General features: G+C 38.2%; 1 protein-coding gene across 1 annotated transcript in view; it reads right to left on the reverse strand.

Moving 5' to 3' along the window:
- Nucleotides 1-20,597, reverse strand: part of RABEP1 (rabaptin, RAB GTPase binding effector protein 1) — a 49,992-nt gene that overhangs the window by 7,163 nt on the left and 22,232 nt on the right. Inside the window, exons 4-12 of the mRNA XM_082493161.1 lie at nucleotides 19,908-20,068; nucleotides 13,231-13,350; nucleotides 9,730-9,865; nucleotides 8,739-8,917; nucleotides 7,802-7,927; nucleotides 4,694-5,161; nucleotides 2,415-2,519; nucleotides 1,535-1,651; nucleotides 428-526 (exon numbers count right to left, since the gene is read on the reverse strand). Coding sequence (XP_082349287.1) covers nucleotides 428-526; nucleotides 1,535-1,651; nucleotides 2,415-2,519; nucleotides 4,694-5,161; nucleotides 7,802-7,927; nucleotides 8,739-8,917; nucleotides 9,730-9,865; nucleotides 13,231-13,350; nucleotides 19,908-20,068 — 1,511 coding nt within the window. The remainder of the gene's footprint in view (nucleotides 1-427; nucleotides 527-1,534; nucleotides 1,652-2,414; nucleotides 2,520-4,693; nucleotides 5,162-7,801; nucleotides 7,928-8,738; nucleotides 8,918-9,729; nucleotides 9,866-13,230; nucleotides 13,351-19,907; nucleotides 20,069-20,597) is intronic.

Genomic DNA, 20,597 nt, shown 5'->3' on the forward strand with positions numbered 1-20,597 from the left:
GTAAAAACACTGAGCATTCATTTCTAAAACTCAAGAAAATACTCACTAGTGATGGTATTTGTGATGAATACTAAAAAATTGTCTCGAGAAAAATCTATTCTGTCTTTAGATCTGAGATGAAATAAGATACTAAATGGGCACGGAACGTACATAATGAATAAGAGGGGGAAAAAAAATTGACTAGTACTCTCCATATTAATCAATATGCATAAACACAGAAAGTCTGACAGACTCACGCTACAAACCATTACAGGTCCAGCACTCGCTATCAGAGCTCGTTTGGTCAGTACCTTTACATGTTAAGATGCACAGCTCTCTAGCCAAGCTTGGCTGGGCAGCAAGACAAAGCCTTTGGCACACACATTGAGCTCCAAAGGTTAGACAAACAGTTGCTGTTCAAGTGATCTCTGGGCTTAAGCTGTCTTACCATTTGCTCCTGGACACTTCTTTTTGCTTGCGAAAAGGCCTGCTGCAGTTCACTGAGGAAATTCTCCGACTTTTGACATTTAGCCATAAGCAAAGAGATCTTAAAAAAAGAAAAAAACCCCAAAGACATAAAGCATGAAACAGATTTTGAAGAAGAAATAACCACCGAAGATCTCTTGCCTGTTATTATTACTAACATAACTCAGTAAAGCAGTAATGCAGCTCAAGTCAGCAAGAAGAGATGCTGTGCTTCTATGCCAATAATATACTTATATTCTATTTACCAAACTCTAAACAACAAATTAACACTTAATTCTAATCAAACTTGAATGTAAGCCAGTTCAGAGACACTGAAAGGAATCTGCAGAGCTACTACCTAAGTTTTCAGCATTTTCTTTAAGGTAATTTTTTTGTACCTTTATCTGAAAGCACAGATCTTCAAAATACTTACAATTAAGCTATTCTACAACACCACATGCTTAGCAGTTAGATTAAGCATTGCTTAATTAAAAGCACTCTGGTACAGCCAAAAGAACGAACATATAAACACATTCCTGTCATCTAAGACAGACTGTCTAATGACTACTGTTTCCTTAGTAAGAGAGAAATACCGGGTGGGATGGGATGGAATAGAGAAAGTCTTCTAGGTCAAGTTTGTTTTTTTTTTTTTTTTTTTTTTTTAAAGCTATGACTACCACACATCCTATTCAGCTCTGTTGTTTCAGGAGAGTTACGTACACATCTCAGACTGAAAAAGTCTTTTCAGCAGGCTATTGTTTTAAAGAAGTCTCACTTCAAAACTCAAACACTATCAAATTCCAGTTATCACCCTGTAACAGATTTTAAGATTAGAGACGAAACTTTAGGGCCAAAATTTGATAACATAGTCTTAACACATCAGACTTATCTAGAAACTGTGGCACTCAGGTGCAGCATAACTAACCCTAGAAATTTTCATTTTTGTTGCAGCTACAGCAGGTAGTCCATCCATATCTATCAGAAGACAAGAGTTCTTACTACGTACTTCCAAATAACATCTGATAACATGATGATTCTGTGATTCTGTGATCTCATGATTCCTACCATCTGGATTACAAAATGCTTGTACCTGATTAGAGGAGTCCTCAGCACTTTGTTTCATGTAATCTTCCAATTCCTGTTTATCTTTCATTGTCTTTTCCAGCTGGTCATTAGCCTGCCTCAGCATCACCTGCAGCTTTTTCACCTGTGTTGTTACAACAAAACAATACAATTATCCATTCTTTTGAGGAGTCTTTACTTCCTGAACACAAATATAACCCACCCCATTGCACCCCAAACCACGAAACAAATCCCTCAAAACCCTATGCAACCCAGAAGTTCCTTTGCTGTTCTTCTGAAACACTCTGCATCACAGATAATACGTATAAGGAAACATGGGACACCAAACTGCACTGGACCACCACCACACTATGACTTCAATCACTTATTTCAAAGCAGAACGTGACTCATGCCTTCTGCACCCATCCGAAAACCGTTATTCAGTATATGGCAGGAAACAAACATCCTCCAATACTTTACAGTCATTTTATGCTGCTAGGAGGAGGTCCTCTAATTTTCCCTTTGCTGTTACCAATTCTTGCAGTATCAAAGATAATAGAATTCAATGCATGAAAAGCATTTTAGAATATAAATTATGAAAGATACTGACTTCAGCATGAGCACAACACTTTTTATAGAACAGTGTATAAGACTGCATGGTTTTATAGCACCAGATAAAGGGGTTCTCCAAGGTGAATCCATAAGAAATAGGTACATGTGGTACTCATGACCACGTAACAGTAACAAATCAGGTTATGTCAATAAAATGTCAGAAGTTATCCAGATTTTAAGTATGCTGACATTGTTCAATTAAAACCAACGAATAAAACAGCAGATGGTTCACTGTTTCAACCTTAGTAGTATGAACAACTGCAGAAGTCTTGCTAAAGCTTGAAGAGAAATCCCACCTGGTCTCTTGTCTCAGCCTCCTGAATCTGGATACCTTGCAACTGCTTCTCATAATTCGAGCACATATCACAGCGTCTTCCCAGCTTGTTCCCTGCATTCTGCACCTGGAGAACACAGAGTTATCACCTGCCATAAAGGCCATAAAATTCTTCAAGGAATGCAGGAGTGCTACACACTCTCAGGTGTGTTGTGTGATCACACAGTATTACAGATAGAAGACAGTAGCAGAATCATGTAATGGCAAGATTAAGTTGCTGTAAAAGTAAAGGATAATGTACATGAACTGCAGAATATCAGCTTTTCCTGGCACGAGTCCTACTATTAGCACAAAACCAATAAGCCATGACATGCAAGAGTTCATCAAGTCATTCAGTGTGTCCATTTGAAATATATCACTTAATTACCTGTATAGAAACAGCCATCTCAGAGAAAAACTTTCAATAGATCATAGCATTTTTTTATGCAATTATTTTGTATTGCAAATCAAATTATAGACACAATACTATGGTGTTGGGGGGGTGGGTGTTGGTGTGTTTTGGGGTTTTGTTTGTTTTTGTTAATCAACATAAGCCAATTAAAAAGCAAGTCCATTCATCACGTCAGGACTTCCTTAAATCTTTTTTCTCCTGTAACTGAGCTTTGAATATTTTTCAATGGCACATACTAACTTTGTTCTACAACAGCTACCAAGCTTTATTTACTTTTTAATACCCTCGTCCAGTATTGTTCAAAATCAGAGACTGAATAATCAGCTAAAAGAAGTACTGGGAAAGAACAAAGCAGAAGATAGACAGATTTAAAAAAAAAAAAAAAGAAGAAAAAAACCCAAAGAAACCAGGTGTGGGGGGAAAGCGTTGAGATATGCAGCAGGGAAACAAAGAGTAAACCAGCTGCCATTTTGAAATTGTGATGGTTTTGGCGGAGGTGACAAATGGAAATGTTATCAAAGTTACCAGTCAGGTTTGAACTGAAAATTTGTATTCACTGCTCCATGTCCCACCCACACAGAGTGGCATTCACATACCCCGCCTTTACTCCTGCCTCCAGAAACACGTGGGAAGCAGTGCAGTTCTTTTCTGAATTCTAAGAAAGGGTTGGAGTAAAATGTCATCCAAATGTCAACAGAGCAAGGAAATACTCAAGAGTAGAGGATTTAACTCAGCTCTGAGATCACGACACGGTAATTTCTCCAGATATTACAAATTAGTAGCAACATGAAAAATAGCAACTTCACAATAGGCTTGGAGAGATCTCCTAATTAATGATTTGCAGATAAATTGCATTCCAACAAGTTCAGGAAAGAAAGTATCACTAGCTCATTTCATCTGTCCTTTGCCTGGCCTCTCCTCTTTCATTTCATTCTTACATTCCTTTTTTTTTTTCACCCCCATCTTGTCTTCCTTTTCACCCATTATGGATTGTTATCCTCCCACCTTTCTTCCCCTTAAAGTGTTGCTCCTTGGCCTCTTTTCTTCTGAAAGAGTAACCACAGGAGCCCCACAATACTCCTCTTTTCAGCAATAAACCAAATGCAAGCTTTGAACTGGCATCATATAAAGCTGCTGAAAGACTGACAGGCAGAACACCCAGAAGCAACAATTTCCTTGGTCACCCATACTGAAACTGGCAAGTGTTAAGTCTAATCTGCTGCTTGTCGCTCTCAGAAATTGGTTTCTGATGATGCAAGTCCCCAACAATTTTCTGAAGCTTCCTTTGTGGTAGCTTTGTATGTTATGCATATCTTGGCTGCTCATTTCTAAATTGCACTCCATGCACAATCCTCAGTAAAACTCCTTGGCATACAAAACAGCACTGTTAGCTCTGCTCCTAATCTTTGCACTTTCCTAGTCATCCCCAGTTGCACTATAACGTCCTTTCCTGAGCTTCCCATTTTCTCCTTTTCTTTGAGTTCTCCCATCTTTTTTCACCCCCTCACATATTTACAAGATCAACAGCTACCTCTGCCAGACGCTCCCTTAAAAGCAAAAATATCCCGTATTTAGTAAAGCTGACTCTCCCACAAACAGCCAGCCAATACAGTTTACATTAGATGTGCTTTACCTACAGAAGTATTCCAAGAGAGAAAAGTGAATAGCTGCAGATGATGCTACCTATTTCCTTCTGCATCTCACTCCGTGTAAAGCAAATTAGGAAGGGCTTTCACCTAACGAAGGGCTTTCACCTAACGAAGGGCTTTCACCTAGCAGGCAGCCCACAATGTGGTGCCAGCCTGTCACGCAGGCAGCGGTCACAGCAGACACATGCAGTGGGTACTCACCTCCTTCTGCAGTAGGTTCCACTCCGTCTCGCTAACCAAGCGGTAACCACTAGGAGACACATAAGCACTTTCTACCCCTTGTGTAACACTGGAAAGAAGCGAAGCAGTCTCTTCTTGCTCTGGTGTCATTGCTTTGATCGCTTTTTCCTGATCTTTGGTTAACATGAACCCACTAGGCATTTGCAGAGACCCAAGGGAAGCTGTATCAAAGTTCTCAGACACTGAATCTGCTCCAACAAGTGGTCCAAAATCTGACTCATCCAGGTTCCCAGCAGATTTTGCTTTGTTGTTGTACCCTAAAGCTTTGGACTGCAAAGATCCAGACGTTCCCAGACTGTCTGTTGACTGTGCTCTCCGTAGTCCATCTTTAAACATATCGTTATCCGATTTATTGAAAGATTCACCAGAAGAAAGAAGCAAGTCTGCATCCAACGAATGGACTGAGCCATGGGTGCTATTTACATGCACCTGGAATTGAAAAACAAGGAAGAAAAAATTATATACTCCATTCTATAAGCACAGTACAAAAGGAATGCTGGACACTAATTATCAAATATGGTAAAGGCAAGTTTAAATTGGCTTTAGCAAGAACATCTGATCACTAAGCTTAAGATGGCAGAGAAAAGGATAGAGAACTGAAATGTAGCAGCTAGAATTAAAAAACAAAACAAACAAACAAGCAAAAAGGGAGCCTTCTGTTAACAGAGCGCTTTTGTAAGAATCTGTCTTCCTGCCAGACAAGCAAGACCACAGTCACCTTACACCTTCCAATATTTGAAATAAGGTGCTTCTTCCATTAGAGACAGAGTTGCAATATCGTTTCTAGAACTATAATCTACACACCAGAAAGTGAATACTCCACTTCCACAAGTAAATTCAGAAGTCTTTCATAAAACAAAAAACTTTATATTAACATAGAAATAAATGGAGAATAATATACTTGAAATCTAACTCTATACTGAGAAGTGAATATTCTTCTTGTTTCTTTCTTCTGCTTTGAGTGTCTGACAAAATGTTGTAAGAGAAACAAATATTTTCTTTAAAATATTATTTGTACATAAAGTAAAATGAAACGGGAAAAGGCTGGGCTTAAACAGAAAGATATCCCAGGGAATGCCAATACCGAAAGCCACACTAACTGTCCTGTGACGTATATAAGGCACATTAAGTCTCTTGATCTATTTTTATTTATTTGTAGCACTGAAAAGAGAGCAGTAATGCTTTATTTAAAAAGCATATGACTGCTTTGAAAATACCTTCCAATATATTACGCACTTCTGCTTTGCCATTAGACATGTAAGGAAAGTATCATTGAAAATAAGCCTCTGGAGAAAAATAATCATTTCTGAAATAGGTCTAGCAGAGACTAGCAGGCAGCTGGTACTTCCATATAGGTGTTTATAACTTATAACAATATATTACGTATTACTAATTTTATGACTGTTGTAAATGCCTTGTTTTAAGCATTTTTAGGCATATTTATTTTAATATGTACATATATGAGTTTAAGTTCATAACAAAAAGTCAAGAGAATACGGCCTTACATAAAACTGCATCTTCAGACAACAATTGTTTGGTGATACAGCTAATAAATAATTTGTTTGTATTGCAAACTGCTCAACAGAAAAGAGCTCAGAAATCAAATTATGACAAGGTATGAGACGTGACTGATAATATGATACATTACCACTTCTAAAACACATTCTGTAGAGCTTAAAAAGGTCATAAAAAGCAACAAAAAACAAATCTATAAGCAAAACCAAAACCACTCTGGAAGCTATACCCTTAGTGAAAATGTAAAATTTTCCATTATGTATTATTCCTAGAATTAAATAAATGTTGTGACTAAGGGACTAAAGAGTATCCCGGGAACTGAGATTAAAGAAAATATCAAAGACAAAAAACTTTTGTACAGCATAAATAGGTCTCATTTGCATACAAGTGTTAATATACAACACCGTACTTGAAATACATCCAGTTCTACCCTTTATCCTACAGTAAGGATAACACTTTTTCTAAGCTACATTTAGATGTTACGATTCTGAACATCTTTCTGCATTCTGAAGTGTTACCCATCATTGATAAGAATAAAGGGCAGACTCTAGAAGTATATAATTTTTTTCCCCTCAAAAAGGATAAAACAGGCAAAATATAGGTTGGCGCTACAAATTCCCAAGTCTCTTGAAGCTTACATAGCACAAAACTTGGTCTGTTTTTATTAATTTGTCCCTGTTTTGACTTACAAAACCCAAATGGAACCTGTCAGATGATCAGATAAACAAGCAAAATGCAGCAGGAAAGGATAAGTAATTCCCCATTTTGACATTGTTTCCAAGTTCCAATCTGTGTGCTCATTAGACTCGCTTCTTTACAAGTGAAAAGCGTAGGCAAATTTCAAATACAATTTCAGTTTGTCTCAGTGTATGACTATCTACAACACCCAAAGAGCTTGCTAACTAATGACATCCAGCAACATCATTTTTTCTGGCAGTTACCATGAGTCTACTAATATAGCTCAAGCAGCTTCCGCAGAAACTTGGTGCTGAGCCCCAGCTACTGACTTGGCTAACTTATTTTTGGTTGCTGATGTGGCCAAAAACCTCTACTTGCACAGTTGGATGTCACTTAATACACAGAGACGCACACACCACACCATTTTGCACATGCTAAGCAACTGGCTAACTTCACAATTACTGATCTCAGACTTGTCGAACCAGTGTAAGTTTAGTACAGAATTCAACAAGTCCATTAGCAAAGTAGCTACAACACACTTGCTGAATGTTCAGATATAACTGGTCTAATTCTCAGCACTTAGGTGTGTTAGAATGTGGTTATAGATCCCAGGAGTATTTAGCAGCAGTTAACATCCAGAATGCAAAAGGTAAATTACAGTTTTTAACAGCACCTCTCAGAGGATTATGAAGTATTGTCTTCCAATCTTTATTAGAATTTATATATTCGAGTGCAACTCCACAGATTTTTCATTGCTTAGTAAGAATTATAAGCTACAGACAATAAAAGGCACTAAGTTTGCATTTGTATTTATAATCAACACCCTGAGGAATGCATGAGTGCTCAAAGTTGCTTTGAGCTATCCAATTGTTTTACCTCTTCATTAGAGAGCTGGGTAAGGGTTTCCTCATGGGCTAGAGAACACGAAGCTTTCGTTTCATCATCTGAATCTTTTTGCTTCTGCTCCTTTCTCTTGCTAAGCCTTTGCTGATCATCTTCTTCCTAGAAATCAGCGCAGAGAACGCATATAAGCAGGATTCAATTTTGCTATAGTGGTCATGACATTAGCTTTCATGATAAACAAAGAATGCACTGGAAAAGATTACTTTGCTTAAATACCCAGTATTTATCACGTAGGGATTCTTCTGGTTAAAAATCACCGGCTATTGTATAGAACCCGACAGCGTACTTGCATCACTAATGGCCCCATTAACAGCCATTATACAAGCAGGAACATTAAAATAAAAACGTGAAAATAAGAAGTGCCTTGATCACTCTAAACAATGGAATCTAATTTATGGGAAAAGAATCAAAAGAAAGACATCATAGAACACCAAGTCATAAAGTATGTACACAATCACTCGTATAAGCAAATTTAAAGTGAAACATTTATGCCTGAGCTAGGTACTGCATTGGAAAAACTTAGGAAGAAGTGAAACATGCTATCCTAACATCCTTAACCCAGATGTTTTGCATCATAGATGACTGTTTCTTCCTCCAAGATTACCTTCCGGATATTATTACCTCTTCACTTAACAATATTGGCAACATTACTTTTAACGTTATTATATACATTAATATTAAAATATTCACACAAACGGGGAGTTTGTTATAAATGTTGGCTGTCATTCAAACGAAGAATTTCTATTAAAACTGTCAGCTATCATTTTTTGAAATACTAACATTTAAATAACTTGTCTCCAACATGTGATTTCCATACCTGTTATACCACATTAAATTTACAGTATTTAAAAAAAAATAAAAAAATTAAAAAAAAAAAAAGAGAGAGAGAAAGAGGAAAGCAGAAAATAACCTGATCCTTTTTTTTCAGTTCTTCAACTTGTCGGAGCTGCTCAGAGGTCAGAACAATTTCCATACGTTGCATGTCCCTCATCAGCAGACGCTGAGACTCCAAGAACTGGTCATTGGCTTTTTGCCATGTGTGTTTCAACTGGTTGTGCTGTTGTCGCTCTTGCTCTAAGAGATGGCAGACTATTCGAAAATAGAAAAAGAAATTCTGAACCAGAATTTCTTTAACTTCTTTTCCAAACAGAAGCATTTTCATGAATAAAAGTAATTACTATTCTAATCAAGAACAGTCAGGCTTTGTTCAACAATTATTTAGGATGAAATAAGACATTTTCTAAATTCCCACACTTGGCTTGTGATTAGGGATGTATTACTGACAGTTTAAGATTTCCCAATTAGAAGACTAACACCTTAACTTCATTCATGAATTCTAATAGTTTTTTTTTTGTTTGTTTTGTTTTTTTTTTTTGTTTTTTTTTTTTTTATTACTGGTTTCAAGAGACTCTTCTACCTCCCTGTTTATTTCAACAGAAGGTTCCATTTTTCATTCCCCAAAAGTGATTTTGTGCTGTACTGGCACACTTGTACATTTACACATCCATTCTACTACCAGGCGTTCAAAATTGACATACCTCAGGGAGACATATCAATACATTACAAAAATAATGCTCATAATTTTACACAAATAAAAGACACCAGTAAAATCACTTTAATGAGAAGGAAGCTTGCAATACTATAAGAACTTATCACAATTTCAGTAACATCCATCGAGTGAATGAATGGCTCTGTTCTTTTTCTCCGTCATAAAAGAACTCCACATTCGACTCCTCTGTAAGCATTTCATGGGCTTTCACATTTAAAAGTACTGCCCCCCCCCCCCCCCCCCAATTTCTTTAAATCCGATTCAAATAAGAAATCAGAAAAGGAGTAACAACTGTGTTGGTTCTTGCATCCTTGGTGTAAGAGAGTCAATAGGATTATTATTAGATAGGTACCTTCATGCAGTTCTTTCCGCAACTTCTCTGCATCTTCTTGCAGGACTGATTTTTGTGTGTTGAGAACAGCCACGTACATCTCTAGGTCTGTCCTACATGACTTCTCAGCTTCCAAATAATGGTTCAGTTCTTTAACCTGAATATAAAGAGGGAAATCCATTGTCTCAGAGAGGGACACTCATTTCCTCTTTCTTAGAAGTTATTGTGTCCCCCGTTTGGGTAACACACAGGTGCTGAAGACAAATTTATTTCTAGAAAACACAAATACTCAAATACAAGTGTGCAAGTAGTATTTGTATTTATTTCTGAATAAATCACTCACTAAAATTCTGCTAAGTCAAACATACCAATATATTTATAGAGTTCTCACACTTTGATCACAACAGCAGTACCACTGAGCACAGAGATGGTAAAGGGGCTAAGAGCAGCAAACAATGAAGCAATCCTTTAATTAGCATTGACAAGCCAACAACTAAGTTCTGTATTTGGATTTGGGTTTCCTACTCCAAAGAGGATGAGGAGACTGTTCAAAATAGAGTCATAATAGTAGTCAGAAAACATGACGATGGTCATGCCCACTTCCCTGGGCAGCCTGTTCAATTGTTTGATAACCCTTTCAGTAATTTTTCCTAATATCCAATCTAAACCTCCCCTGATGCAACTTGAGGATGTTTCTTCTTGTCCTATCACTTGTTCCTTGGGAGAAGAGAGCAGCACCCATCTTGCTACCCCCTCCTTTCAGGGAGCTGTAGAGAGCGATAAGGTCTCCCCTCAGCCTCCTTTTCTCCAGGCAGAACACCCCCAGTTCCCTCAGCCACTCCTTGTAAGACTTGTGCTCCAGACCCCTCACCAGCTCCACTGCCCTTCTCTGGACACGCTCCAACACCTCAATGTCCTTCTTATAGTGAGAGGCCCAAAACTAAACACAGCACTCAAGGTGGGGCCTCACCAGTGCCAAGTACAGAGCTAACCACTTCCCTAGTCCTGCTCACCACACTATTCCTGATACAGGCAAGGATGCTGTTGGCCTTCTTGGCCACCTGGGCACACTGCTGGCTCATATTCAGGCGGCTGTCCACCAACACCCCCAGGTCCTTCTCTGCTGGGCAGCTTTCCAGTCACTCCTCCCCAAGCCTGTAGGTTGGTGTGACCCAAGTGCAGGACCCGGCACTTGGACGTGTTGAACCTCACGCCATTGGCCTCGGCCCATCGATCCAGCCTGTCCATATCCCTCTGCAGAGCCATCCTACCCTATCTCATCTCGGAGCAGGGAATAGGCTGAAAAGTTTCTTTATGGCCCTATTCAGTTTTATGATTTACTGAGTTCAGAATCACAAGAGTTTTTATTTTAAAGGAAACAAAAGCTTTCAGGCAATTCCTGACTGGCTCCATAGAGCTGTTCTTCATCTTCCTCAGGACAGTACATGAGCCACAGACGCCAACTCAGAGTTCAAGATAGCCCTTCAGCTTTAACTTCCCATTGATGGTGGGTCAGCTTCTCCCGCCCTAGGGTACCAAGTCTTCTGTCTGCATGACTTTTATCCATTGAAATGGAGACATCTGACTCCCAGAGAATAACCCGTGGGAAGGACAGAACAGGGGGAAAAAAAACAAAAAACCCCCACCAAAACAAAAGGCATGCATTGTTTCACTAATTCAGCTCAATACTTGACACTGAAAAACAAAGTTACATGACTCAAGCAGATCCGAGGGATTTCAATATGACCAACAGAAAAGCCAAATGTATCTCTCATTCTGTACATGTCAGTCCTCATACCAGTCTAGTAATAGAAATCATGTAAATAATACCTTGCATATTTACAGTGCTGTAGATTGAAGTACTTTAAATCTTCCTAAGTTTGTGCTTAAATATCTCCTTGCTAGATACAAATTAGCAGTTCTTTCCCATTAGGCTAAAAAGGTAACTTGAAATAGGACTATCAGCAACTTCAGACAGAAGGAAGAATGAATTGGAATTGACCACAGGTAAGAATTAAGGGCCTACGTTATTTTCTTTGGTAAGAACCACCATCTAAAGCTAGAATTCTTTAAAAACGACTCCTCAATAAATTAGAAACATGGATCAAGTGATTGTTCTTCCCCCCCCCCCCCCCCCAAGAGATGGGTGCTTGTGTTTTACTCATCCTGTAGAATCAACATGCTCAGATTTTAGAGGACTGACAGAGAAACCAACATAATTCCCAGTCCTGAAACACTAACAATTTTACTCAGGCCTTGCCTGTAAGGAAAGAGGGAGACAAGAACGACCTATGATTTTTATAACCAAATTCAACAGAAAAGTTCTGAGAAAAGTTATAGACTACCCTTAAGAAAAGAAGAAGAAAAAAAGAAAAAAAAAAAGCGTTTTGAGAGCAAGCAAGCAAGAGAAAAGCAAGACAAGGTTCACACTTCCTCATCTTTCCCAAATTCAGCCTGGCAATGAAAAGGAAGTATTACTTGTAGCAAGAGAAAATGCAGAACGACACAGACAACTACTATTCCTAGGATCATTTCAGTCTCAAAAATTTGACCCATAAAGCAATTCACAAAGAAACTATGAAGAAGGAAAACACTCAAGCATGGACTCTCTATCAAGTAAAATTGTTAAGATTGAATTACACTGTTCTCCCAAATCTCAGACAGACCTCCAAGTTGGACTAAAAGGAAAAAATAAAAAAGAGAAAGCATAGCAGCAAGTGATGAGTATCTATTTAAATGAAAATGCAAGTCATCCAGAGGACAAGGTATTTATTTTATGTCTTAAAAACATCCAAATGGTAAGTTACTTTTCCATTTCAGCCTATTTGACTTGCAAGATACAGTATTTCTTACAGAAGACATCTTCATTTATGTATAAAACAGTACATTAAATGCAACTATCATACAGCAACGTAGATATTATTTACCCTTCTCAGCTGGTGAGAAAGTTCAACAGGGGTTCTGAAAACTCTGCAGAATACAGGAACGCTGGGTAAATCGCTTACATTGATTTCTTGGCAGCAATGGCTAGTATCCCTTTCTATGAATCTGAGGTTTACTTAGAGTTTATGATACAAAAATTCTGGTGATATTGCCTCAGTTTCATGCCTAGGATTAGAAAATGAAATATAGCAGATACTGGGTGGAAGTAGATTAAAAGATCTCTGCCAAATGCAAATCTTTCTGTAGCTGCAAGCATGACATTAATCTGAAGGCCAGTCTGTCGGAGTAGTGCAAAGCAGCTATTTTTCTACAGGTTTTTCATTCTCATTTCTAATAGAGCTGCAGCCATGCAATGTAAGCTAAGCACAGATGACACACACACGTAACCCAACCCTCAAAAGAAAAAGACAGGAAGACGTATATAGGCTAAATAAGTTATTTGAGCTATATGAGAAAAGATATATCGTGCTTGAAGAGTTTCACAATATGCCTTTTTCTCTCGTACAAAATGAGACTTATCTGCACCAAACTAGCATGATGCAAGATATAAATTAGGATACAGTTACAACTCCACTTCACCTTTGATGCTTCTAACTCTTTTATTTTTTCTTCAGCTCCTGCCAATTTCTCCTTTAGCGCTGCAATCTCCTTCTCCATAGGCATCACGACCGAACGCAGCTTCTCAGCATCTTCCTGAGCCTGTAGTTAATGCAACAAATTATGAATAACACATTATCATAGTTTTCACCACAACAGTTTCCATTATTGGCGACATTTGGAGAAAAGCTCTATGCCAACAGAAATAGCTGACTAAACTTCCACTTTCAATATTCGTCTTTTTGCTATTTATTTAGTTCAGCACTCATCTCTATGACAACAGGCTGATATTATTCCATTCACAGAAGGCAGCGAAATTTTAAACCCATGTGTGGATTAGGCCATGAGTACCTGCTTTTCAAGAGAATGTTAGTAAATCTAACAATCTCAATACAAAATTTATGGGTCAGGTATTTCAAAATACATACACTTTTCTGTTATGAAAGGTCTAACTGTCTTGCAACTTGCTGCCACATAGCTCATATAAAAAAGTGTAACACAAGAACTGCATGGTGAATTATTGACCTTTCATTTGCTTAATCATAAAGCTAAAAGAAAAAGGACCTGTACAGCAATGCATAGCATAGCTTTGTTCTTTTTTGGAAGACCATTTTTCAAGTTTAAACTACTACTGATGTAGCATCAGATTTTGGTATTACTCTACTAGATGTTTCAAAACGATATACAGCCAATTTATCCAAAACCCTGGGATTTTTTTCAAAAAGTAGTTCTGAAAAGATCAAAGCAGGACAACAGAATGAGAAGACTGATAAAAGGGGAAAAGAGGAAAAGAGCCAGGTAAAAATTTAAAGTTTTAAAGAATTAAAAGTGAGAAATAGTGTTCAGTGTTCAAATTCAGAATTGCACATGTCAAAGGGTTGCCCTGATATCCCCATTTCTTAAATGCTCTGTCTTTCATTCATGGATGCACTAAAAACTTTCCAAGTGAAAGTACATCTCCCATAGACTCTACAACAGCAAGCAGAACACTCAAACATTCACCACAGTAAAATTCTTCCAGCCATGAAGAATTTAAGCAGCCTAATTTGGGTTGAGTTTACGTATAAAAGCTCAGAAAGCTCAGTTGCTCTCTGTTTTCTACTGGAGAATTCAGCAGGGGAGGGAAGGCAGAGAACCGTGTCCCAAAGCTGAAGTTTTGAAACATGACGCTTTTCCTAACCTGATCAGCACAGACAGCCGCTAAAAAATAACATTCATGTATTGTTTTAAATCAAGACTAGAACACAGGTCTTAGAGGGTACTCATTTGACTTTCAGTTTCTGGTATGCTTATTGACAACTGTATTCTGAGCAAGACTTTCAGGAAGAAAAAGAGACAATGTTTTCAACCACTGAAGTTTTAGAAACTTAAAATTAATAGACAAAATAAAATAATCTTGCAATACCCGTCAATTATCCAAATGCTACCAGGCCTTTGGGCTCTAAAAAGGTTTAAAAAAAACTTCAACAGACAAAACAAATTTCTTCATGTTTCATTCCCTTCTGCTACATTTTGTCACTACTAGTCTGCTTGTCCAAAGAGTACAAATGAAATCTGTGAGGAAAGCGAGGGACATCACATGAGGCAGCGAATTCAATACCAGAAACATGTGACAGTGTCACACGTACATACATATCCCGTCGCTTGCAGCCAGCAACTCATCAGTCCCGTTTTTCAAAGACATGTGAGCAGGAGTTCAACTTCAAAGATTGCTTTATATTTCATTTATTGTATCAGTTCTATTCATTTAATGCTACCTATAGCCAGCTTATATGGACTAACAATAGCCCAACACTTTTAAGACTGTTGAATAAGCTTTTTCCTAATTATTTATGTAACGGCAGGAACATGTCATCGCCAATCTGATTTCACATGGTTCAACACTGAATATAGAGCAATAAATGCAGCCACGTTGGAGCCTGCCTGTTCAGAGAAACAGTCAGAAAGTTCCCCGAAAGCAAAAGCAGCCTGTTTAACAGCAACCAACTGGGAAGAGAAAACTATCAAATTCCACAGGACAGAAAAATGACTCTAGCTTTTATTGCTTGGTAAACAGAGCTGAAGTTTGGCACTACAGTTGCAACATATCGCAAATGTTTCATTAAAAAATAAAAAAGGGGGTGGGGAAGAGGGGGAAGGATCCATTAAAGGTCAGTGTGATACTGAGCTAAATACTCAGCATAGCTTACATATGCTAACAGGATGACTGATGGTCACTGGGTCTTCTTTTGAAGGTAAAGACAACAGATTGCAGTTAAAGTTCCCAAACTTTTAATAAAATAAGAATATCTATCCGGTTGAAAAATGCAACATTAAGATAGGGTCACAAGCGGCAAGAGGTACCACAGCATCACGTTTCCTGTGTTAAAAGACGTTACTCAGACTCTTCCAGAGGTGTGATCATGAAAACATTTACTTCCTCCTAATATTTTGTCAAACTAACTTGACTGTCAAATACCACTGTTTTACACATTATCAGCTTGTTTATTCATCACCTAAATCAAAACCAAAGCACCCCGGCCGCTCTGGCCGCAGCAAAGCCTGCTCCCCCAGCATCGCATGTGAAGCACACGCTGCAAGGGACCCACAGACCACGGTGTGAAGAAGACTCCAGAGAGAACATGCTGAAAATGCACCCCAGTCAACACACACAACATCGCTAGCCTGACAGCCAGCTACAGCAGTCCGGAACATGCCTTTACTCTTCCTCCAACCAACATTTTCAGAAGAACAAACCTGGCTTGAGAAACCTCAGGCACTACTGTACCTGAATTCGTTCCTTAAAAACAAGACAAGCGGAAAACACACAGACACAATTTGAGAATCTCTCTTTAAAGTAGGAGTAAACCATTTAAAGTTCATCTAAATCTATTCCACTGTTCTTTATCATTACCAATGAAAGCAGCTTACTGTTTATCAGATTTTATGGCCAACTCCGTCACAGAAATCAGATTACTCTCCTCTTCCAATTTCCCCTCTTCTGACCAAGAAGCACACTTCTAACGGGGAATTTGTCCTTTCTTGCTCTCTCTATAAGCAGAGTACCTGTTCTGCAGACTTCAGCTACTCAGTTTGAGACAACTGTGCTAAGAAGAGTCTTTATATTCATCACAGCTCCAACAGAAAACCAGATCATTTCTTGAATGGAAAATGAGGTTTGAATAAAAAGGATTAGTCAAATTTTGCCAGAGTGCAAGACTAACCCTCACCAAGCCATTGTCCACCAGGAGCTCAGTCACTACTGAGCAGAGAACTTGCAGGGAAGCACACACTGCTATGGCAAGACTGTTTTTAGCATCCCCAAACCTATCTAGTATTACAAAGCACAGGAAAATAGATAGATGTTTATGAATCACCAATATGTTTTCTGAAAGCCGAATCACTAGTTGAGCACACTTAGCATCAGAACAAGGTACGTTATCTTTTTTGAGCTGAGAAGGGAGATTTACAGAATACACACAAAGTTTTCAGCACAGATTTCTTTGAAATCATCACTTTATGATAAACATTGCAGAACACATTAGTTTTCTGCAGAGATTTGGTAATTTGCAACTCAAAATATATTCACATGAATAAGCAAAACAGCTGCTTCCAGACAAACGCACGTGTTCCACCAGACACACTCTTCCCGACAAGAGGATGCTCAAGAATGCCAAGCGCCAGGTTCGCAGGCTAGACTTGGAGATTCCCCCGCAATGTAGTCACATCTAGTAAATACAGCTCAAAACAGCATCCTTATCAAGACATTACCTACCCTCTCTAAGCGTTCCCAAACCAGGATAAGTAACATGCAACTGGAAGTCTGAGAGCACGCATACCAAAACTGTACGCACAACCAAATAAACTTTGAATTTAAAGAGATGTTTACAGAATCTGGAGCAACATTTGTTATCTACCCTTCATCTTGTCAGAGGAAAAACTATACAGACAACAAGTATAATCGTTAGCAATTATGTGAATGCAGTATTAAATTCAATGGATTTTCTTTGTTGTTTAAAATGGATTTCATAGCCAAATTGAACATAACTGAACCAAGATACTATCCAGCCAAGACGGTTAGTGTCCCGGACTGAAACATACGGCTTGTAATCTTATCTCTGCTCTGCCCATTCTTCTCACCTCACCTCTCATTGAGAATACCAGACAACGGTATGGTTTTCTGCTAGTTTTAAGAAACGTGATAGATTATATGCTGGTGCAGCACCTACTTAAGCACAAAGTACTTTTTTTCTTCCCCCCCCCCCCTTTTTTTTTTTTTTTAACTCCCTTGAGGTTTTTGGAGATTCCTTAGAACTGGCTAAAAGATGAAGATATTTTTAAAAAACTCTTTCCAAATTTATGCCTAAAAATAAAACAAATCCTACCTTATAATGCAGCATATAAACACGGAGGATGAATACAACATTGTTGGCTGGAAATACTATTTTGCAGGAGGCATTGATCACAAGTCTTCAAAGAACACATCCCAAGCAATCAAGAAAATTCCTCCTTTTGTACTAACAGCTGATGTATGAATATTCATTATTTTGCTAGCCAAACACAGCTTTTGGGGGGCTTGGGATTTGTTTGTTTGGTTTTAGGTAAAATAAATGTCCTCCTCCTAATTTTGATCTAATTCTTAGTCTCCTTGAGAAAAAACCTCACAGGTTCAATGACAAAGATTAAAAAGCCCATGCAAAGCAGTTTAAACAATTATTTCAAGCTGCACTCTGAAGACCAGATTTACCCTTCCCCCTCATATTACACAGAGCACATGTTCCTCTGCTTTACAGGCCCATAAAGCTTTCCAAGCTCATATTAATCACAGATTAATAAATTGATCACCTTTTCCTTTAGTATTACAAGGGATATTTATTTCCTTTTAAAAGGAGTATAGTTGAAAATGTTATTTATCTGCTATACTAAACTTAAATGCTACTGGCACATAGTAAAGCCATGAAGTTTAGGTTAGCTGCTCTGTCTTGTGAGCAACTTGCAACTCCAACTGCTACATGACCAGTACATTCAGATTTAAAAAGAAGAACAAAAAGTGCTGAGAGTTTCATTATTGGAAAGACTCTCTGGGTCAAGAGAGATTGTTTTCTGAAAATTCTTACTGGCAGTTTGTTGCTAATGCACTGCCAGGACTTTTACACTATGAATTCTGCATCTTCTGGGTTGTTTCTACAAGACACACCACACTGATCCCATTTTGAACCTTCCTTCTAGCTTCAAAGGAAGTCTTCTTTCTCTTAATAGGGCTAAAACCTTCTCTTAAAAACAACTGATGTCTTAAAAATTCCAGTGGCAGCAATTCTGTAGCCAGAACACTGGCAAATAGGCTTGATTTTGACTTCCACTTTTATAAATCAGGACTACACGAAGAGCAGTCTCACTGAATATCAAACACCAATTATGCAATTACAACTAGCAATATTCAAGAATCTCTTTCACAGAATCCCAGACTGGCAGGGGTTGGAAGGGACCTTCGGAGACCACCCAGTCCAACCCCCTGCCAGAGCAGGGTCACCCACAGCAGGTTGCACAGGATCATGCCCAGGCAGGTTTTGAGTGTCTCCAGAGGAGATTCCAGTCTCCCTGGGCAGCCTGTGCCAGTGCTCTGCCACCCTCTTTATAAGTCTCAGAAAAAGTATCCCATTTGCAACGCTAATACTGATTGCTTGTTACAACACAGTAAAAATAGATAAAATACTTATTATGTGGAATGTTTGTGACATTCAATGTGCATTTCTTCTGCTGACAGCATGCAGAAACAAGGAAATTCCGTGATGTGGCAGATTATCAGATGTTAGTCTACTCCTTTATTAAATATAGCATCACTTATTCCATTTAAATTGTCTTAGAATACCTTGAAGACTACTGTGAGCCTGCCGAGAAAATTCATTTAAATCCAAGTTTTTATATTACAATAAACAAAGATTCCAAAACACTGATCTATTATGACAGCTTCAATTTCCTTCCTGCCTCAAAAATACACCAAAAGTTCAAACTCAAAACCAACAAAAAAATCCAAACTCAACACAAGGCACCTCAATCTACTTCTATGAAACTCCAAGTCACAGACCTTTGAACAACAACAACAAAATCTTTCCAAATTCCACAGCAACTATCTTTCATCATCTAGAGCCTGTTGTTTTGTGACAGCAAGATTCTGCATCTCCTAGGAAGCCAGTAGTACTGCGTTGCACAAACATGGTTTACCTTAAAGAAAGACAAAAGTCTTTTGAGGTTTTCGATGGGCACTATATCTAAAAAGAAGTGTATAAAATCTGAGAAAAGCAACAGAGGTGCAAGAGTGTAAAGGAAATTTTATAAATCTGCAATCAATCCAGAAAAATCTAAAGGGGGCTTTACTTGAGTTCATTTGACATTATGACAAGAGACTTTACAAGGCCTCCTGCTTTTACAAGCTGAAGGCCAAACTTTACCATCTTCTCAGGTGCAATCCTCTTACTGAATCCACATAATCAGATACACCACCTTTACAGGTTCAAACACAGGATTAGGTCATGATGACTTTCATGAACAAAGAGCTGAAAGCTGGCGGAACAAGGCTATGTGTATTTCTGAGGAATTATAGCAGGGCATAGAAATGAACTCATGCATAACACCACAAGTGTATCTTGAAAGAGAAATTGAAAAGCTAGATTTCAACATACCTTTTTCATTTCATTTTCTAGGTTTTCTTCCTCTTGACCTTCAGACAGTCGCCGTCTTAACTCTGCTATTTCCCGTTCCACATTTTCTCGATATTGATTCCACTGAGCTCGCTCTTGCTCTAACCTGTGATGATACTGGAGCTCATAGTCACGAACAGTCTCTATAAAACAGTATTTTCAAAACTTATTTTCAATGTAAGTTAAAAAACATAGCTTTAGGAACTCCATCTCCAACCAGTCAATAATTTATCATAATTGATCAAAATTAGGACAACAGTGAACTTTCCCTTCCTCTCTCTTCCCTTTGAGTCTTGCCCCATAAACAAACTATACAAGCAAAAGATTCAAAGGAACTGCATCTCAATTTGTACCATCACTAGAAAACAAACAAACAAGCCTCCAAAACTGTGTAACTCCTAATTTCAAAACAATGTAGATGTCTCACGTCTTATTTAGCAGCACATTTCGTACCTCCAGCAACGTCATCCAAGCAAACTACCAAAACCCTACATATTCACTCCAAAATGTGAAAGAACTAGAACTTCTCACATAGCTTTCATTTCCCTATAATTAATATTATCCCTTCAGGTAAGGAGCTGTCTTTGTTTACATATGTACAGCAGCTGGCACAACTGAGTCTTGATCTAGGATCCTGTATCTATGTAGATCATAAACAAACAGAAATTTGTG

The sequence above is a fragment of the Vanellus vanellus genome, assembly GCF_965231255.1.
Source record: "Vanellus vanellus genome assembly, chromosome: 19".
NCBI lineage: Eukaryota > Metazoa > Chordata > Aves > Charadriiformes > Charadriidae > Vanellus > Vanellus vanellus.